We start from the raw sequence: 19,661 nt of genomic DNA, 5'->3' as shown, positions 1-19,661 counted from the left end.
TGTTAATCTAAGCAGCCTCACATGCTTTTACTCTTATCCTAAACCAATTGTTGCCATAGCCCAGGAATCCTAAACTTCTGCTTCTTAATAGTAGCTCAAAGTGCCTTGTTTTATCTAACTATAACATCAGAAGTCCTCATATGTCTCAGCTAAATTGAAAAAAAAAAAAAAACAAAAAACAAAACAAAACAAAAAAAACCTACTGTTTAAAACAGGCAGCTCAGTCCTCCAGACTCAAACTTTGCCAAGGAGCATCTCTGAGCCAGTGCACCAACGCTGGCCTGCCATTACTTATACTCAATAGTCACAAACTAGTGTAAGAGCTGCCTGGAATACTTGCAGCCAACAAAACAAATGTACTTGGGAATCTCTTAGATCAAAGCCAAGATTAGGCAACCCCATTGGGCAGGATGATATCAGCACTGGATGAGATGCCCATAGAACTGTAGTGCTATGGACATACTTCTCTATGATGAAAAGAGCATGGAAAAAGAACTTGCTTTATCATCACAAAAAACAAGTTCAAGTACGAAAGAAAGTCAAACAAGCCTTACTCTGCCATGTAAGTGGGGCACGGAACTTGGGTATCCACAAACAACTGTCTCAGAGGGAGGATGTCCATCACTTCAACCAGATTCACTAGAGCTTTTGGAACCTGAAAGGAAAGTCAGACTTCACCTTATAAGGAACTGGTTATACAACCCACAGTGCACTTAATTTAAGCCAAAGTCCAGACATTCAACGCCCCTTCCCTTTCTCCCTTGTTGGGAGGAGAAAAAAAAAAAAAGCAACAAAACCCACAAAACTTCAACTCGGCTGTTGATCCTTTTCCAAAACCATGGTTCAATGCTGCTGTCTCTCATTTCAAACAGCATCTCACTACTCTCAGATAATACATGAGTAGTTGCTCATATCAAAGTCAGCAGACCACATTTGGTACCAAAATGGAAGAAACCCATCAATCAATTATACACCAGTATAAGCTACAACACCAGGACAATTTCACAGTACTTGCCTGTCCATGAAGAATATCAAGAGTTTCTTGAATTCTTCTGGTGAAATTTACAGCTGAGTAGTGATCCTGACAGAAACAGAACAGAAGAGATTATTGCTAAATGGGGACACAAGACATTTGGGTTGGGAGGATAAAGAATCACATTAATTCTTTTCCTTTTCTGCCATACAACACCGTGGTCAGGAGAATGTTCTTGCTTCTTTCTAGAGGCCAAGAATTTTATGCATATCAATTAATCTAAAATATAGAAAGACTCAGTCAAATTTTGGATTTAAAATAAACCTATTTAAAATAAACCTATATTAAGCTGTATGTTTAACCAGTCCACTGGGTGCTTTACATAAGGATACGGGAAGGAACCTAATCTGATCACATGCTAAAAAGCATAAATCAGGCAGCCACAGGCATGCTCAGAGCCAATTGATAAGCTCTCATAAAATCAGGTGAAATCATTGCTAGTCAAGGACACGGCTGTAAATAAAGCTATAATACTTGGTGGTAGCAGCAAAGATGCCTAGCAAGGCTACTGCAGAAGCAGCACATTTCCCAAACACAAGTGGTTTCAGGAGAACTGAAAGCACTTGCAGGAAATTTCCATATTTAAAAGTCAGAGAGTAAGATCTGACAGAGAAAGGTGGCCTCTCCCCATCACCTGCCCACTCAACTCCCATGATCTCCTTACAGCAGCCCTAAAGGCTTCTTCACAATCCAGAGAAGCATAAAATTCAAATGAATTGCTGCACTGCAGCAACTTCCCTCATACATACCTCACCTGTCCCTAGCACTTTCCTACAATACGAGTTATGGGGTGATGACAACCATTGTAGGATTGGACTGATGGTAGTTCAAAGCAGTATAGTTCTTTCTTGGATATCTAATGAGGCCTTGCTAGCAGTAGAGCAGTTACCAGATCAGGCAAAGGAAGCTTTTCTTCCCTTCCATTTTTTGTTTGTGGTCAGAAAAGACAGAAAGTGGTTCTTACCCTGGAGTAAGCCAGAGAGAACACAACCATCTTACTTGGTTGCTGGTAAATGTTGTATTTTTGTTTGTTTTTTAATCAGGGCACTGTCTGCAGCAACCTCAATTGTGAATTGTATGTACTCCTGTTTTGATAATCTCTGTGAAGGCTCTAAGGATCTGTGGATTTCCCTTGACATACTGATATCACAGTCCCATTATGGTTTTAGTTGACAGGTTCTAATACTCACAGGGTCCTTGCAATAGTTGCACAGATCGTTTCCTCCAATAAACACGGTTATGATTTTCCAGTCAGCATTGAAGTCAATTCTCTGTGTAACAAAGAAGAAAATAGTAAGCACAAATTTCTTTGATATGCACTTGGCATCTTTGCAGATAGATCTATCATGTGAAGCAACACCTGTTTCTTCTTGTGCTGTAAGATCAGAGTCCCAGGCAACTTACAGAATCAGTTTGCATTAGTCTCAGGAGAGTTCTTGCTTGGGTTGGTAAGTGCCTGTGAAGAAGAGCAACCAATGAGTGAACGATACACCCTTATGGAGAACACAACATTAACGCTCTTTGGACACCTTAAATCTGTGAGCTGTCAGATACCAGGAGAGTTAAACGATGAGGCAGTGTAATCCTCATTTTGCAGTAATCAAATTAAATGTTCACATCTTTATGAAGAGTCATCATCAAATTGGATTTGAATACAGATTTTACTCAAGTTCAATAATTAATGTGGAACCATAAGTTTAGCTTTCTATTACACTGCTTAGCAGCTAAAATGACAGACACAGCAACACGTTTGTTAGCAGATGGCCTGTTCAGAAATGGACTACTATCAATCTATTCCTCGTGTACTAAAATGAGGAGGGAATCCCAAGTCTCAATATTTAACTGACCTCTTGAGCAATGTTTGTGCACGCACCACGGCTCACCCAGCCCTGTAAAGCTGAGATGTTTCAGAGTTCACTGCGTACACATCCCCCATTCCTGTAGCCTGCACCCCAAGTCAATACTTAATTTCCAATCGTGTAAAACGGCTTAGCACACTCTACCTTTCTAAGCAAATTAAAAATCCAAGCAACTTTCAAGATCACTTACACAAGATGACAGCCTTGCTGTTTTTCAATAGCTATGCTAACACCCTCTCTCTTTTGAATGTATACACAAACATATATATATATATGTATAAATACAAATGCATATGTATGTTCGTATGCATGTGTATATGAAATTGCTACTAATTCTGGGTTACCTTGGCTAAACACTTCAACCTTGTTTGACTGCCCTGACATGTTGATACTCAAATATGCATAGAAAAGAGAAAGTGCTTAGAAAGCTTGGCCTTCCAGGCAGCTCTGGAGCTGCATCAGCCACTAGGTTCTTGTTACAAACATTTCTCTGACTGTATATAGAAGCATAGAATCAAAGTTGGAAAAGCCCTCCAAGATCATCTGGTCCAACCATCCCCCTACTGCCAATATCACCCACTAAACCATGTCCCTAAGCACCACGTCCAACCTTTCCTTGAACACCCCCAGGGACGGTGATGCCACCACCTCCCTGGGCGACCCGTCCCAATGTCTGACTGCTCTTTCTGAGAAGAAATTTCTCCTAATTCCCAGCCTGAACCTCCCCTGGCCAACTTGAGGCCATTCCCTCTAGTCCTATCACTAGTTATCTGTGAGAAGAGGCCGACCCCCAGCTCCTCACACCTTCCTTTCAAGGTAGTTGTAGAGAGCAATGAGGTCTCCCCTGAGCCTCCTCTTCTCCAGACCAAACAACCCCAGTTCCCTCAGCCGCTCCTCACAAGACTTGTGTTCCAGGCCCTTCTCCAGTTTCATAGCCCTTCTCTGGATATCATATGACATTAATAAGCACGATACTGGTTTTGTACAATAACGAGAGAGTAGCTCTCCTTTGTAGTGCTGTATTTGCTGTAGGAACAGGAGTTATTTCTTACCACCCTTCTTTAACCAAATACTGATCTAGCACTAACATAAGAGTATTTAATGGGGAATGAGCCCTGTCATGCATCTACTTGTGACACAGGCACCCCACAGATGTAGTAGTTCTCTTCACCATTACCCTTATCCAAAGTCATAACCTACTTATTTATATCCCAAAACTATCACAAGTGGTCAAAAATTCCTTCTGGTCTTACTGTGGATACTAAGCTAGGGCATTGACTTCAATATTAATGCAGAGGAAAACATCCATTATTGAGCTGGCAGTCTGCAACACCTTTCATTTCTTGTGCAGTCACTGAAGTGCTGATGCATCCTGAGCCAACACAGTCAGTAAGATTGAACATTTTGAATGAAGCAGTGGCAGTAATCATCCATTCTTGAGCTGCAGCCTCCACCAAATTTAGATCTTAATCAACAGAAAGTCTGCTAATGGGAAATAGATATTCACAGTTCCTGTCACTTGTTCTCTCAGTCTTAAGTTCTTAGCCTCATTTTTTCAAGTGCAATCAGAGACGTAAGCCAGGCCCTGCTTCAACAACATGCTTTAGATACATCCTAAACTCCAGCATGTACTTAAGCACTTCGGCAATGAATGGGGGTGGGATCAAGAAAGTTTTGTCTACACTGCTACATTCAGTAAATAGCTCTTCAAAGCCACCACTGGTTTCACTTTTTTTTTCCTGTTCTTCAAAAGCTAGTAAGGGTGCAGAACCACCTCCTCTCAGAGAGGACCCAGCACCTCTGGAAAAGTTTCCAGACTAACACCCAGCAGTGAGACAGGCCAGGTAGCAATTCTGAAATATCAGGATCAGCTTTCATTCATGGACTATTTTTGTCCTTTGGGTAATAGGAAAAGAGATATTTTTAGGTGTTGAAGAATAAGTGCTGGACTGCATCATCATTCCAGGGCCAAGTATCTAAAACAGGAGAAATGTTTCCTTATGTTGCAATGCATTTCAATAATTAAACTAGGATGCATATATCTCCTCAGATCCATCACAATGCAATGGAAAAGAGCCCCAAAAGAGGCATCTCAAAGTTCAGGGATATTGCTGTAGTAGTTTACAGGAATTCTTTACTTTAGGATTTAATTGATAGAAAATGTAAGACAACCACCTATCTCATTCTTTCCTATAACAAGCAAAACCTCAAGTAATACATGCTGCATCTAGCAGCATGGTGATAAACTCTCATAAATGGCTCAATCAGAGCCATAATCCTTGCAAGTGTTTTACTGACACACAGAAACAGACACGTTCAGTCATCACTAGGAAACAAAATCCCTTCTCTGAGGTATGAGGGGCTGTAACATATGTCAGGAGACCCAGCAGACCATTTCTGCCAGGAAATGCAAGCATTTACTGAGATTACTAGTGTGAGTCAGAAGCTACTCAAGGTGTGCAGGAAAGTGATAAACAATACCTGATAAATCCTAACAATCATTGCTTAGATACAGCAAACTCAGACACCCCACTTGGCTTCTGAATGTCACTCGAAAGGCCTCTTTAAGAAGTAAGACTATTTTTTCTCTAAACAAACAAAAAAAAATATTAAATTATGGAGTTCTGGGTAATATCAGCTAACAATGTCAAACCCAGGCACAGTCTGCCAAAATCTGTGCCCAAACTATGACTGAATTCCAGCAGCCATCTGTTTCGCTAATTAAATAGGACTGACTTTTTCAATAAGAAGCCAGGGACTTCTAGGATAAGCAGTATATCAAAGCTCAACTCCTGCACTCTCCCAGGTGTGACTAAAATCAAAAAGCCAAATTCAGATGACTGCAAGACAACACAATTCCTATTAAATTTGCAGAACTGACTACAACTGCACAAGGTCTGCAATGCACCAAAAGCTACACATGACCATCAGTAATTCTTTTTTCTCTGGAGTCCAGACTGTAGCTGATTTTTCCTCTCTCTCAACCACTCTTGCCTGCCTATCCAGATGCCTGAGGCCAGTTATGGGAGACTTCATACAGTTTTTCTCCAAGTAACTCTTTAACAATTCACTGCACGTTCATTTTCTGAAAACATCCATGCTCTAAGATATTTATAGACAGATAGATAAATGAATGGACGTTGAAGAGAAAGTGTAGAAACCACCACCACCAGTTTCTGTCAATTTCTTGTTTATGCATTTCATAACCAGGACTGTTGGCTTCATTTGAAAGTTATGGTATGAAATAAGCCCATACATTTAATATGTTTTGAGCTAATTTTCAGCTCCAACTAGACTGTTTTGCTTGCTGTTCAGAGCAAGTTGTGTCAGCATTTGAGATAGTTGAAAGGGAAGTAGATGAAGCATCCATCACCTGCAAAAGTAAAACAAAAAGCTACATACTCAGCCTCTGCTCCGGGAACTGCCTGGTTAAGGAATGCATTCGAGTCATTCTCATTCCCAGTGCCAGTTGAATAGCCCTTGATCATAGCATTGAACTCTCGAAAGATGTCTGAAATAGAAAGATGACAACGAAGAGAAAATATATCTGTTCCCTGCCCAGTGAGATCAGCACTGTCACAGTTTTGACAGCACATTGCAGCTGCTGCAGCCTCAATTCGTTTCATCCACCAAAGAGCAGCAAGAGGGACAACCAGCTAGCAGTGATGAGACAGCACGTGCTTGCTGTACCCTGCACTGCCACCAGAAGCTGACCAGAACTGAGGACTACCACGTCCAGCTCACTCTCATGTTGTAGCTGTTAAGGTCTAAATTAAAACCATCCCAGTCATGTAGTGGTGACTTTGTGAAATGAGCCTCAGAGGGGCTTTAACCCAGGAGGGTTAAAGCAGGAGCTTGTTTTTAGCTAGAGGACCTGGGTCCACTTCGCAACTGTGCAACATCTCATACTACTGACAAGTTTGAAGAAAGCCTCAGATGCGTGGTTCTGGTGAATTCCCACCACATTTTATGATCTCAATAGTCATTTCCAGAAGGAGGCAGACAGCAAATTTCTGAGCTGAGTGTGAAAATGGTCACACTGTAAACCATAAAAGCTACCTTAATCTCCAAGACTGAATTTAACCACATTTTAGTGAAGGCTTTGTCAAAGGTTGTACCTTGTGAATCAATTAATTGCTTATAACAATCAGTAAGACATTCTAATGATATTCTTGTTAAATTCCACTTGCAATAATGGGCAATACACAAAAGGACAATTTATCAGTCCTCTTCAGATGAAAATATATTTTAGTTAATCCAAACTGAAACTCCAGTGGTTTTACATTAACAGTAGGCTGAGTTACGAGAAGTTGCAAGTTTCAGTGAAAACAAAAGTTAAAATTATTCCATTCAGGTTACGTATATAGCTAGTGAGACATATTTACCAAAGAGGTCTGCTCTCTGCAAACATCCCTTTTTGGAAAAAAAAAATGTGGTAGAGTATTTATTAGAAGTGAGTTTTAATTATACCACAAGCATGGACATAGCAAGCTTATTTAGAAATTCAAATAACACTCACTAAGCAGTTTGAGAAGGGAGAGGGAAAAGGAAGGACAGAATTTTCTATCTGCTTCTCAGTTTCACTGATGAAGGAAACTTTTTTTCATTAGTCCTAGGATATTGTTTCTTTGAAAGGTAGGTCCTGTGAATTACTCTCAAATGGCTTAGAGCTCTCTGTAAAATTATTATGAATCAGCTCATTCCCTCTCTCCAGACTTGCCAACTAGATCTAGCAAAGCATTTACTTACTAGGTAGAGTTGTTACGTTCTCTAATGAGGCATCCCCTCCAATACTAAAATGAGAAAGAGAAATACAAGTCACTCATCTCTTAGCTGGACACAGACAACATATAAAGAGAAAACCTACTATACCTCATAAGAAAAGGTGAAGGGTTATTAATTTGGTAACTATCAAACTATCATATTACTTGGAAAGGACAGAAGTGCAAGTGCTTTGGGGAAAATAGCTGAGGTTTCGGTGGTAAAGTTGCTCATCAGAAAAATTTATGTGCATGCGGCTCTGCAGAGGCACAGTTAATCATTATGAAATACCAGAAAATGCCTGAGACAGCTACATATTTGAATGACTGAGCCGTAAAGTACTACAGATTTCAGGGCAGACCTGAAGACCAGTTCCAGCCTCACAAAGCCGCTCTAAGGCAGCACCAACCAGCCAGTCCCTCAGGGGACATATGGCTGAGGCATCAGCTCCTTTATCTCTTTTTTGGGCTTCCTGCATAGCAGTATGTTCTCTACAGCTTTTAAATTGCTGGGCCACGCTGAGGCCAAACTCTGGCTTATGTAGAGGGGATAGGACAGCACAGAACTGCTTCAGTCAACGTCAATTCAGCTACATCGTCATCCCACCTCCAATTTCATCTTCTACAACTTTCTGTTGTATGTGGTAAAAGTTCTGCAGTTAAACTGTTTTTCACAGTTCTACAAAAAGTTCAGAAATACCAAACTTTGAGAAGAACTCTTCAAAGCAACATGGCCTAATTTATTTGTTCCAGTGATTTTTCTCCAGTTTTGTGGATCTCCAACCCACCATAAAACTCTAAACTGTCACAAGTAGTTGAAGATAAAAGCGTGAGAGCAGTTAAAATGCAAACTGAAGCTCTATTGCTGAAAACATTGTGTAAATCCAGCTTTGTGACAAATATTGGATCTTGATAGATCTACGCAAGAAATGCTAGCCAGAAAGCAAATCTTTTTCCACATTCTGACAGCTGAAAGCCCTGGAACATGTGGAAGATAATATTTTGCACAGGAAATAATGCACATATTCTCAACACCTTGCCTGAAAACTTACCTCCATGACAGTCCCCGGTATTCAGTGTCCAAATCTGTGAGATTGTATGAAGCAATTCCCGTTCCAGCCTGGGCATTATATTTCATAAACCCAATGAAATTAAAGCATAATAGTAATTAAAGCACAATAGTAATTCACACATTAGTCATTTTATTTACTTTTGAATGCAACTCTACACAAGCTTTAGAAGACATCTGTTTTTTCCCCACTTTTCTCCTGAAAAATGCATCAATACTTTCTGTAATTATTTACAAGCATCATATTGTATATGATGCACAAAATAAATGACGAATCAGTGAAACAAAAGCTTTCTTCTTGTAGGTCTGGGTGAGCTGAGAAACTCATTTACATTGCATTACTCAAGAATGATGAAAACATCTCAAAAAACCCCATAAAGCTTTCAGGTTAATAAGGAACACTATAAAACTCAACACAGAAAACAAACATATCTCAGAAAGAAGTACTGTAATACCTTTATTTGAAAAGTAATGTGCTAAATGGTGAGTTTTATAGTAGTATAACAGGAAGAAAGAAAGCACCCTCTACGCTTATACTGAAGAAGGGCAAGCTGGCAACTACTTCCCTCTTTAACAAAATAAGGGAATTCAGAAGCAGAGTATCTGCCAGCTGTGATGCTTTAGTCTCTTGTTAAATCTGGGTACTAGGTAGTACTTGACTATATCGCAATACCAGGCAGACTATTTGCTGCTATCACAGAATCACAGATTCTGCTACTTCAGATTAAATCATACTAATACGTCAGATTAAAACCATACTAATACATTTTTTCTCCTCTATATAAGCTTTATTGAGTTAATGGAAGATTGGTGTTCAGAATAACTATGCATGGGCCAAGTCCAGATCAGACAGCAATGCACAACTGCTGTTTCTATGAAAACAGATCTTATTATCAGTTTCTACAGAATATACTTAGAAGCAGAATCACCTGCAGGGGCCTGGATATTGCAATATTGCAACTGCAGCTGGATACTAACTATCTTGCTTTGATCAACATTGCATGTTTGCATAGAAATGCTGCTATTTATTTTGGTAGCCTCGGGCATGTAGAAGTTTTAGCAACATGCCTGTCAGACAGTTGTAAAGGCTTCATGGTTTGTAAGCACAAACCATGTCTTTGTTGTTAAGGCTCACATTCAGAGATCCTATATTTCAACTGTCTTTCTGCCCAACATTTCCTATGAGCTGGTTGTAAAGCTTCAGTCTTCGTCTGGTAGGAAAAAATTGGGCATAAACGTGTATCAGAATTTAGGATGTCTGTATCTTGATACATATTCCTTCCCGCCTGCCAAAGATAATCATCCTCAGCAAGAACTACACCTCAGTAAAGAAGTTAGCTATGAGTTAAAACAAGAAAAATAAACATTCTGAGTATCTCCTGAAACGGATAGGCAGAGGGTTCTCACCCCTGTTCATCCATTAATGATAAAATAAATACAACGCTATTTTCCAAGATCCCTTAGTCACACACTATTCCAGAAAGAACTGAGGGAAAAGGATGGGTTCACTGATCTGTACCTGTTCATAAAAACTTCGAAACATTGGACCCTAATGCTTGCACTAAGTCCCATTAATTTCAACAACATCTGACCTCTTCTGTCTCCAATTCAGCAAACCTTTTAAACACCTCTTTAAAGGATTTGTCTGTGTTCCAAATCATGTGAATATATGCGGGGGGGGGGGGCAGAACATAGTGCAGGAGAACTGACACCTTTCTTGTTATAGCTGCTAGGTCTATTATCATCTGCGAATTATTGGATCTTTACATCTAGGTACAACAGCTATTTCACCTCCACCAGAAAGGGCACGTGTTTGTAGTTTTACCAGGAGAACAGTAAAAACACTGTCTTCTTACCGTCAAAGAATCCCCAAGGGCTGCTATAATTTTCACATCAGCTGGCTTTAGGGAATGCACTACACAAGAAAGAGATGCAGTTGAAACCAGAAAGGGAACAGTCATGCATTTTCATGGTTCCATATGTAAAACACATTGTTGTGCATTCTGATGCTCAGCCATGTTGCTTTTGCAATACCCACGTGATTAAACAGGAGCTCTCTCCAGCTCATCTTACATGGTTGTAGCAGCAGCACATGCACATTATCCAGCCCCTCAATAGCTAACATTGCTACCAAAAAGACAGAAGAGCAAGGAGCAAATAACAATATATTGCAATCAACGTCCAACACTAAGCTAATGATAAAAAAAATGCAGTATTGTATAAACAAGCATATTAAAAGCTTTAAGAAGATAGAGAAGGAGTAAGGAGAAGATAGTATGAAGTTAACTGAAGAACTGAATACCGCTATATCCCAGACTGACATGCATGAAGCTGTGCTTCCAGTTCCCTTCTCTAAGATTTAGGTGGTATCACTTAAAAGCTGTGTCAGCACACAAGTTTGGCATTTCTTGCAAGATATTTTGAAGTTCTCCACTGTCAATGAGCTAAGTGAAGTTATTTAGAATGTTACTTCATGTGATGGTTTGGCATTATATCTATTAAGTAGTTGCTGAAAAACATGATATCTTTTCTGAGCAGTATTTTCACAGTCCAGCAATCATTTCAGCAAAAAGAGAGTCATCCTGAAGGACAGTTGAAAGTAATTCAGTCTCCTAACACAAACCAGGTAAGGCTACCTGAAGTTGAAGAAGGGGATGATGGAGATCTGTCCTCACATAGCAGTTGGCTTCCATAATTCTAAAGAGAAGAAGAAGGATGAATAGCATTTGGCTAGGAAATACAGTCAGTAGTACCCTGGATATTCCTAGCAGACCAAGTGGATAAACCAGAGCATGTTTAACGTGTAAGCAATAAGACAAGTCTTGGTTGCCCAATTCAATAGTCATATTCAGCGTTGTTTGGATTAGCATCCTGTACTGATAACTGTGCTGTCTGAGCATGTGTCCTTACAGGTGTTTCTGGATGTATTTTGCCTTACTCAAGGAATACTTTCCTGTTCTTTGCCCTTTGGCCAAAGACTGATATCACCTGTGGTACAAAGCATGATTCATGGCCATACAGGAACAAATGCAGCACAGCAACAGAGGGATGCTGATGTTGATACTTACTGGAGTTTGGTTAGCATATATGTAATTACTGTTTTTATACGTCCTCAGGAATGGTTCAGCCTGAAAAATCAGACAATCTGAGTCAATGCAAAGCATCAGGAAAATACAGGGAGATTTCCACTCCCCAAGCTTCAGTTCTTAGATGTCTGCAGGTGATTATAAACTTGATGCAAACAAACCCCGGGGATTAAAAAAAAAAAGGCATTTTAAATATCCAATAACAGTGTAAACCTAGAGCACTATTTTACAGACCCAGAATTTACAGAATGCTCTAAGGACCCTGCTCACAGCACCCATGCTTTGCATGGTTAACGAGAAGCTTGCTATCAAAGGCACTACCCAGGTTCATACCAGCCAGAGGTTGTTTCAATGGACTCAGCCAAGCCACCCTGACCAATGCCAGTGTTGCTCTACTTCCCTCACTGAAGGTCTTTCATTCAACATGGATGCTAGGCAGGCAAAACACTCTGCCCTTATATTTTGGCTGACTATGATACATGACTGTGAGGAAGTTCACTCCCAGCCCTTCATCTCAGCTCACAGAGACAATGCTCCAGGCAGTTGGTGAAGACTCAAGCAGACTCCCAGCTACCCCCAACACCACCACACAGATACACTTGCAATTTACCTCACTCGGACATTTGAGAGAAATTTCATCTCCTATTTGTTGATTATCTGTCTTCTTCCCTACAGGTTCCAGCTGTGGGAAAATGAGAGAGGGGGCAGGGAGGGTAGAGAAGAAAAGCAAATGAGCATCGGAGAGCAGAGAACTCTGCATTACCAGCTGCTGGAACCACCCCTACGGCACAGCAAGACAAACGCTGCTCACTGCACCTTCTCTGGTGATGTCACTCACTGCTGCTTTTCATACTGAAAAGTTTAATCCCCATATGTAACAAATGCAGTCTGATGATCAGTGCCAGGTGTGCAGTATCTCCCCAGAGAAGTCCAACACTCATAGCTTTAACGTATCCTGAGATTTATTGTTTTGATATGACTGGTTTAACAGTTGAGGTGACTTTTCTTCAAATGAACACTCTTTCCTTTTATAAACATAATTAATAGTTTAGAAGAGAGAGGGCTAGTTACATAGTAATTCCCTTAGGTGATTTTTTTTTCCCTGCTAAAAGCAGGATGGAGAGGACAAAGTACAACAAACCCAACCTTTAAAATCTTACCATGTTGTTCCACAAAGCACGTGCAGCCTGGGAATGAGACTTCTGGCTGAAGTGGAAGCAGTCTGGGGCAAAATATGAATTGTCAGGCAACCCCTCCTAAAGAACGAGATGGGTGCTGTCACAGAGGGCAGTAAAAGTGCAACAAGCTGTGCATTAACCCCTGTGAAAAATCCCATCTGACTTCAAACTAACATAGCTGCAAAGGCCTCTGAGATGAAAAGAATTAAACTGGGCTGGAGAACACCAGTAACTCAAGACTGAGAAGCCCTTTGGAAATCATATATTAAAAAGGCTCAATGTATTAAGGCACACAGACCACTCCGACTCTGAGCACAGAATACCTGTGCACAGACATTGATCATACTCCTTATTTCCCCAGAGACTCACATATTATAGTCTTTCATGGCACATAGGTTTTTATACTAGAAGTCTTAGCTTTACCAAAGTACTGGAAGGGACTTTGTGATGTGTGGGGGATGTAGGATGAGTGCTCCCTGGTGAATACTTTGGACTTGCATCTTCTGTGTGGTTGTCTGTAATTGTAGGGGAGTGGCCTCAGTGTCTAAAATAGTGCCATCAAGGCGTGCATTGCTGTTGTCCATTATCTCCAAGTTATTCCATAAGCATTTTCTGCTATTTTAAATGTTACCTTAGCTGATTATAAGAATTATCAGGCCAGAATACTGCTTGTCACGTTTACCAAAACAAGTCAGGACAATTCTGAAAAATCAGTGCTGCACTAGGATTTAGTGTAGGGGTTTTGTTTGTTTGTTTTACCTGTGTTTTTGGCATGTTGATATGAGTCAGGAATGGCTGCAGAACCACTGTGAAATCTTCCCTAGTGTCGTATCTTCCACTCTCCACTAACTCTTTGGTTCTTTCCTTTAAGAGCACAAAAAAAAATTGTCATCATTCTTTCTTTTACACTCAGCTCACTGGGCCCCTCATTACTGTACATCTCATGCAGGCATTCCCTCTCCTCTGTGCAGAAACCCAGACATGACAGCGATTGCCAGCCTGTGCCAGGCAGAAAATGCAGAGGTCTTTTACAGAGACTCATCCCAGACATCTTTACAGCAAGACAGCCTGTGGATCGTTACCTGGCTGACACAAGCAGGCATCATGCTCAGTAATTAGGTTTTCTGTCAAAAAGATGTTCTTCCAGAGCTATTGAAGTGTTTTCAGTTTGGCTGGCAGCCCATGCCCAAAGTTCATTCCAAACTTATCACATTCTTTGACTTAATCTTATCTCCAACAAGATAAGTGATCAAGAAACTGCTGGCACACTGATGCCCTCTACTTTCTATGACTCTAACAGATTTTTCCTTATCTGTTTTGTTATTTTAGTGAACCAGAGTTGTAAAGATCTTGAGCTAATTCACATCTCCCTCACAACTGCTTTTTTGTTGTTGTTAAATCACAACTACAAATATGTCGTTAAAACAAGTGCAAACTGCCCTCCAACTCCAAATACTCTCCCCTCTGTGGTCACTTGATTAAGTCCCTTACCACAGACCCTGCTATTATTGCACTGTTTCTCATTCCCAGTGGGGGAAAAAAAAAAAAAAAAAGGCAAAAGAAACCCACACTACTGCTAGGAGAGAAGAACAGAAGGATTACACTAAATAAAATAAAATAAAATAAATAAATAAATGCATTAGTCTTACCTGATACCTTTTGTTGAAATTGACCAACTGCTCGACCTCACTGGAATTGTCATCATATTTCAGTACACAAGGGCACAAAAGCCTGCAGGATGAGAACAACATGCTGAGACCAGCTCATCTTTTTCCCTTTCACTAGCTGAAAATCTCTAGGGTTAAAAGCTTCTCTGGGGGGGGATTTTTCTGACAGACTTTTCAATAGTAGGATTAAACGTCATCCCCAAGTTTCTGCACAGCCCTGATTCTTGACAAGAAACATGTTTATTAGGGATAAAATCATGAACACAGGACAAGCGGGAGAAGGAAGGAGTGGCAGAGAGCAACCACGATGCCCCATTCCCAGCTCTTGCAGCACCAGTTGCCTTGCTAAAGGGACTTAGGGTCACCTGTAGCAGTAACAACACAGCAGGAGAGCTGCTTGGAGTGAAGCTACCAGTCATGGCAATGGGTGAGGACAGGTGATTTAAACCCAAGCTGCAGCATGTGGAGGGGGGTAAAGCACCAAACCAGATGCCCAAAGGGAAGCTGGATTCTTCATCCTTGGAGAGACTCGAAACTTGACCCGACACAGCCTGGAGCAACCTGCTCTACCTTTGAAGCTGGACAGGTTGTGTGCAGATGACAGCCTGACTTCTCTTCCAACCTGAGCTATATTAAATTTCTGTGAACTCATGTTGGCCACCTTTATCCCTCCCTACACACAGGTCCTCTAGCACGTGATTTTTTTCTTCTGGTGCTCCCCATTCCTGGGCATGCCTCTTTATCACTTTGTGAACCCCAATGAGATCAAATGACTCCTTTAAAAAATCCTGTAATTTGCTCATAACGAAGCATCCCTGAGTAATACTTCTCATAGAAAATGTGGATATGTATAAAGTCTGTGTCCCTACCTCCGAACTTGTCTGAATAGAGAGCAACTGATAAAAAAACATGATTCTACTTCTGCAGAACATTTGTATGAGAGGTAAAACAAGCCTAAAATATATTTTCAGAAATATTTTAGTAACATAAGCAAAGCAATGTTATTGGAGATATAATCTCTTTTTAGGTTATTTGTGGCTCTCAGGAAAGACAAGCTTTCAAAGTCAAAAGTCTCTCTTTGTTTTTTCTTCAAATGGGTAACATGGCAGTTGGTATTCCACACAGGGTCGTCTTAGTTCCCTGTAAACTTGGCTTGCTGTCTGCTATTAAATTCAGCATGGTGCTTGAAACGATGGGATAAGGTTATAAGTACTCTGAGATAATCTAATCTTAAGAGCTCCACTAACTATCCTTGTCCAATGATTAGGATATCAAGATCCATGTGCACTCTACCCCGTAACCTTTGTTAAAAAGAAACTGTGACTGGATGCAGAAGCACCTATGCTCTAAATTTAAAAGCTTTTTTTTTTTTTTTTTTTTTTTAACTGATTTCACCATAGAGTCCTTAAATCACACAAAGAGGGGTGCAAGTATGTTTCTCCTCTTCTGACACCTGAAATAATATAGTTTTACCAGCCGTACCAAGCAGCTACAGATTCCCTTGTGAAGGACGGGGTCCAGGAGGATGAATTCGAAGCAGATGTTTTAGTGAGGCAGCTAGGTACAGGAGGGCCTGTAGTCCTCCTGTGGTTCTGGCCCCCAGGCTAGCTCTTGCACTCCCTGGTGCCTGGTATCTGCCACAAGCTCCTTGACCCAAGCAGCAAGAGGAGCAATGGCTGCCTACACTCACAGGACAAGGCTGTTCTGCGTGCCTGTCTAGAAAAGCAGCCATTTCTTGCTTTTCTGACATCAAGTAAGCCCTGCCAGGAACAAGCCTAGGGGGACATGCCAGACCCTGCCTGAGTCACCACAAGGTCACTATGGCCCAGACCTGCCACTGCAATGACAGATTGACACTGACCTGGGAGGATTATTCATCCAAAAAGCAACAGGTGGTGCGACTAAACATCCCAGACACCTACTTTAGAGACTAATTAGCAGAGAAACTAGTAACCAGCAATGAGATTACAGAAATCAGAAACTACAGAAGCAAGAAGGAGAGTTTTAAGATTTCATAAAGGTAATTCTGCAGATAAAACTAGATTAATGTAGGCAACTTTTTAACAACAAACTATCCTACTCTTTTTTTCTGTCTTTGCCCACAGATTGCACAGCTGAGTTTTCTGCTCAGGCTTGAACTCCCTTGCAGCATAAATCATTAAAATGGCAGCTCCATAAAAAGTGGTTACAATGGGGCTCAAATACAGAAACAGTTAAAAGTGGAGGTATTTCTAAATGCCAGGTTGAAATTAATGTGTAGGTACATGTGCATATACAGACAAAATAGTAGAACATTTTTCCCTTTAAGAAAAGTTTCCCAAGGCGACCTTCCAGCCCTCTGTGAGCAACAGTGAGAGCTGTAAAATAAATCATCTTCAAACCTCATGAGAATCCTTGGGCAGCTGACGTTTTTCTCTGCGTACAACTCGCGCAGGCTTGTTATGGAAAGCACTGTCACCAGATTCACAAACGTCCGTGGAACCTGCCGAGAGAATAAGCAAACCCATAGCCAACGTCTGGAGCACAGTGTGCCACTTTTGCCCTTACACAGCCGCAGCAGACCTCGGGTAGCAGCCTGATGATTCAGGCAGCTTGCATTATTTATAACAGAGGTGTGCAAAGTTCCTTCTCAATAATTAATCCCCTCATGGACAATACCCAATTACAGCCCCTACCTGCACTGGCTATTTTTATTTTAAATATTGATGCCTGGTCACTCGAAAATGATGACTTTGAAAAGGTCTAAACAAGTTGTGACAGATTCCAGCATGGCTCAGATAGCTAATTCTTTGAGTAGTCTCACCATCAACCTCACCCTCATCTGCAGCATCAGAACCTCTTTTCACGACCACAGGTATATTTATTTGCAATATAATCATAGAATCACAGATTATGATTACAATATATGAGCTTAATGTCATGTCTGTTCAGATTTGTTACACTTTTTGTATTATTTATCTGCAGCATATCAGCTAGAACTCAGCACATCCTTATTCATTCTGTAAAATATTTCTCCAGCCCTCTCTGCCTCTCACAGGGATTTTATTTTATTTATTTATTTGTTTTGTTTTTATATATATATATGCAACAATCTCTGGGCAAGGAACTAAGTTCTCAATCAATAACCATGGAATGCATTACAAACAGGTCACAATCCCCACTCCCACATACTAGAAGAGTTTGTTTTACCTCTTTGTGAAGCATGTCCAAAGCTATTTGAATATTATAGGTGAAGTTTTCAGGAGAATAGCGTATCTGTTGAAATAAGAGGGTTGAATTTTATTGTCAATCAGTTTACTCAGGCAGACTCAACTGATTGTCTGGAGTCTCTCACAGCAGTGTTCACATTTCTAATCCTTGGGTCAAGAGTAACAGAGTCTTATGTAGAACTTCTCTGTCTCTGCTTTTCTTCTTTCCTGTCACAGCTACCTTACTCCCAAGAAAAGATCTCGCAGCCACAGAATAGCAGTGAAGGAGATTCAAATTCAGGGGGCATTATCAGTCATTACAACATCCTCCACCCCATGCTGGTTTAGACCACTCTTAAAAACATGGCTAACACCTCATTAATGGGGACCATCATTGGAAGAGATCAGTTTTTTGTAAAAGTAATATTATTTCTGCTGTATGGAATATTAGCAACATGCCTCGCATGTACTCCTTACCTCCTACAAATAATAACTGGCATAGCTGTGTCCTACACAGAAAAATGTACCAGAGAAACTTTGTAGTTCTCTAGGAATTAAATCGCTTTACATACTTGCTTCTTAGCATCAGTCTCCCTGTTCAGTTTGAGTGGTTTGAATCGTCTAATTCAACTGTCTCCATCTGACTTCTATTTCTTCACTCGTGGAACTATTCCAGAGTCAGATAAACTTCCTCATCAGAAACATCTCTTTCTTTCTCATTTTAAGCCTTAATTCTCCTTTATTTTATTTCAAGCAGAAGTTCCCTGTGAGCCCCACTGGCCTCCTCTACAAAACTGGACAGCTCAGCTCCCTTATTCATTCCCTAAATCAAAGTTCACCAAAAGCATTATGGTTGGCACAATCTGTGGCTATGCAACATAAATGAAGAATCATCCTGATCTTCAGACACCGGCCTATCTCCCAGCCACCCACCCTTGTGTGCAAACACCATTTTGTGTCTGTGTCAGGAGCAGAAAGTAATAATGGGTAAATTGCTCCTTCACTGTTTTATAACCATTTTATCGTGCTTCTTTGTTGTTTTTCTGATCTGAAATTAATCATGAAAAACCAAAAGTATGTGCCCTGCTGCTTGTAAGTAGATAGGACAACAACATTTCATGACTATCTGAGAAGTCTGCCACAGTCTTTCACCTCCTCTATAATCACATAGATCAAAGGTTATATATAGCATGCATATATATTCTATACTGTGTTGTACTATATATTATTGCATCAGCACAAACTGCGGGTAAAACCATTCCCATAGCACTGAAGCTGGTAAGAGAGCACTAAGTGAGACGCTTGTATGACTGTGCACAAGGCAAAGGAAAAAGGAAAAACCTTGACAGTATCTTTTATCTACAGGTGGTAAAGTGATTAGACAGCAGAAAGTTATCTTACTTGACAGCAAAAGAAAGCAGCCACAATTATGTAATTTACAGGTGTTCTAAAGCTATCTCTCTTTTTATCATAACATTAGGGTGAACAAACTAAAGGTCTCAGCACAGCTGCATAGCAGAGCTGCAGAAATGAGACCTGCCTTATTTGTTCTCATGTGCTCATGTTCCACTGAGTGCCCTCTCACCCAGTGCAGCGCACACAGACCCAATGCCCAAGCTGGCCAAGATCATGCTGCAGGCAGCGAGTGACTTACTGGATCCTCACAGAATGCGCATAGGTCATTTCCTCCTATAAAGAGCGTTACAAGCTTCCAGTCAGTCTGCAAATTTATTCTCTATGCACAAAAAGAGACAGAATGAAAGTTACGAGGAAAAAAAGTCATAATAATAAAGGCTGGGCAACAGACTAAACACAAATTTA

General features: G+C 40.6%; 1 protein-coding gene across 3 annotated transcripts in view; it reads right to left on the bottom strand.

Annotated features, from left to right (window-relative positions):
* PLB1 (phospholipase B1) overlaps positions 1-19,661 on the bottom strand; it is an 88,996-nt gene that overhangs the window by 30,297 nt on the left and 39,038 nt on the right. For all 3 annotated transcript variants that reach the window (XM_040550932.1, XM_040550931.1, XM_040550933.1), the window contains 17 exons: positions 19,495-19,575; positions 17,842-17,907; positions 17,034-17,134; positions 14,635-14,716; positions 13,745-13,849; positions 12,968-13,063; positions 12,418-12,489; positions 11,790-11,849; positions 11,358-11,418; positions 10,578-10,636; positions 8,705-8,772; positions 7,642-7,685; positions 6,295-6,403; positions 2,438-2,489; positions 2,224-2,304; positions 1,016-1,081; positions 555-655 (listed from right to left, as the gene is read on the bottom strand). In XM_040550932.1, coding sequence (XP_040406866.1) covers positions 555-655; positions 1,016-1,081; positions 2,224-2,304; positions 2,438-2,489; positions 6,295-6,403; positions 7,642-7,685; positions 8,705-8,772; positions 10,578-10,636; positions 11,358-11,418; positions 11,790-11,849; positions 12,418-12,489; positions 12,968-13,063; positions 13,745-13,849; positions 14,635-14,716; positions 17,034-17,134; positions 17,842-17,907; positions 19,495-19,575 — 1,304 coding nt within the window. The remainder of the gene's footprint in view (positions 1-554; positions 656-1,015; positions 1,082-2,223; positions 2,305-2,437; positions 2,490-6,294; positions 6,404-7,641; positions 7,686-8,704; positions 8,773-10,577; positions 10,637-11,357; positions 11,419-11,789; positions 11,850-12,417; positions 12,490-12,967; positions 13,064-13,744; positions 13,850-14,634; positions 14,717-17,033; positions 17,135-17,841; positions 17,908-19,494; positions 19,576-19,661) is intronic.

The sequence above is a fragment of the Cygnus olor genome, chromosome 3, assembly GCF_009769625.2.
Source record: "Cygnus olor isolate bCygOlo1 chromosome 3, bCygOlo1.pri.v2, whole genome shotgun sequence".
NCBI classification, from domain to species: domain Eukaryota; kingdom Metazoa; phylum Chordata; class Aves; order Anseriformes; family Anatidae; genus Cygnus; species Cygnus olor.
The sequence above is the reverse complement of the archived record's forward strand: the minus strand, read 5'-3'. Positions and strand labels throughout refer to the sequence as shown.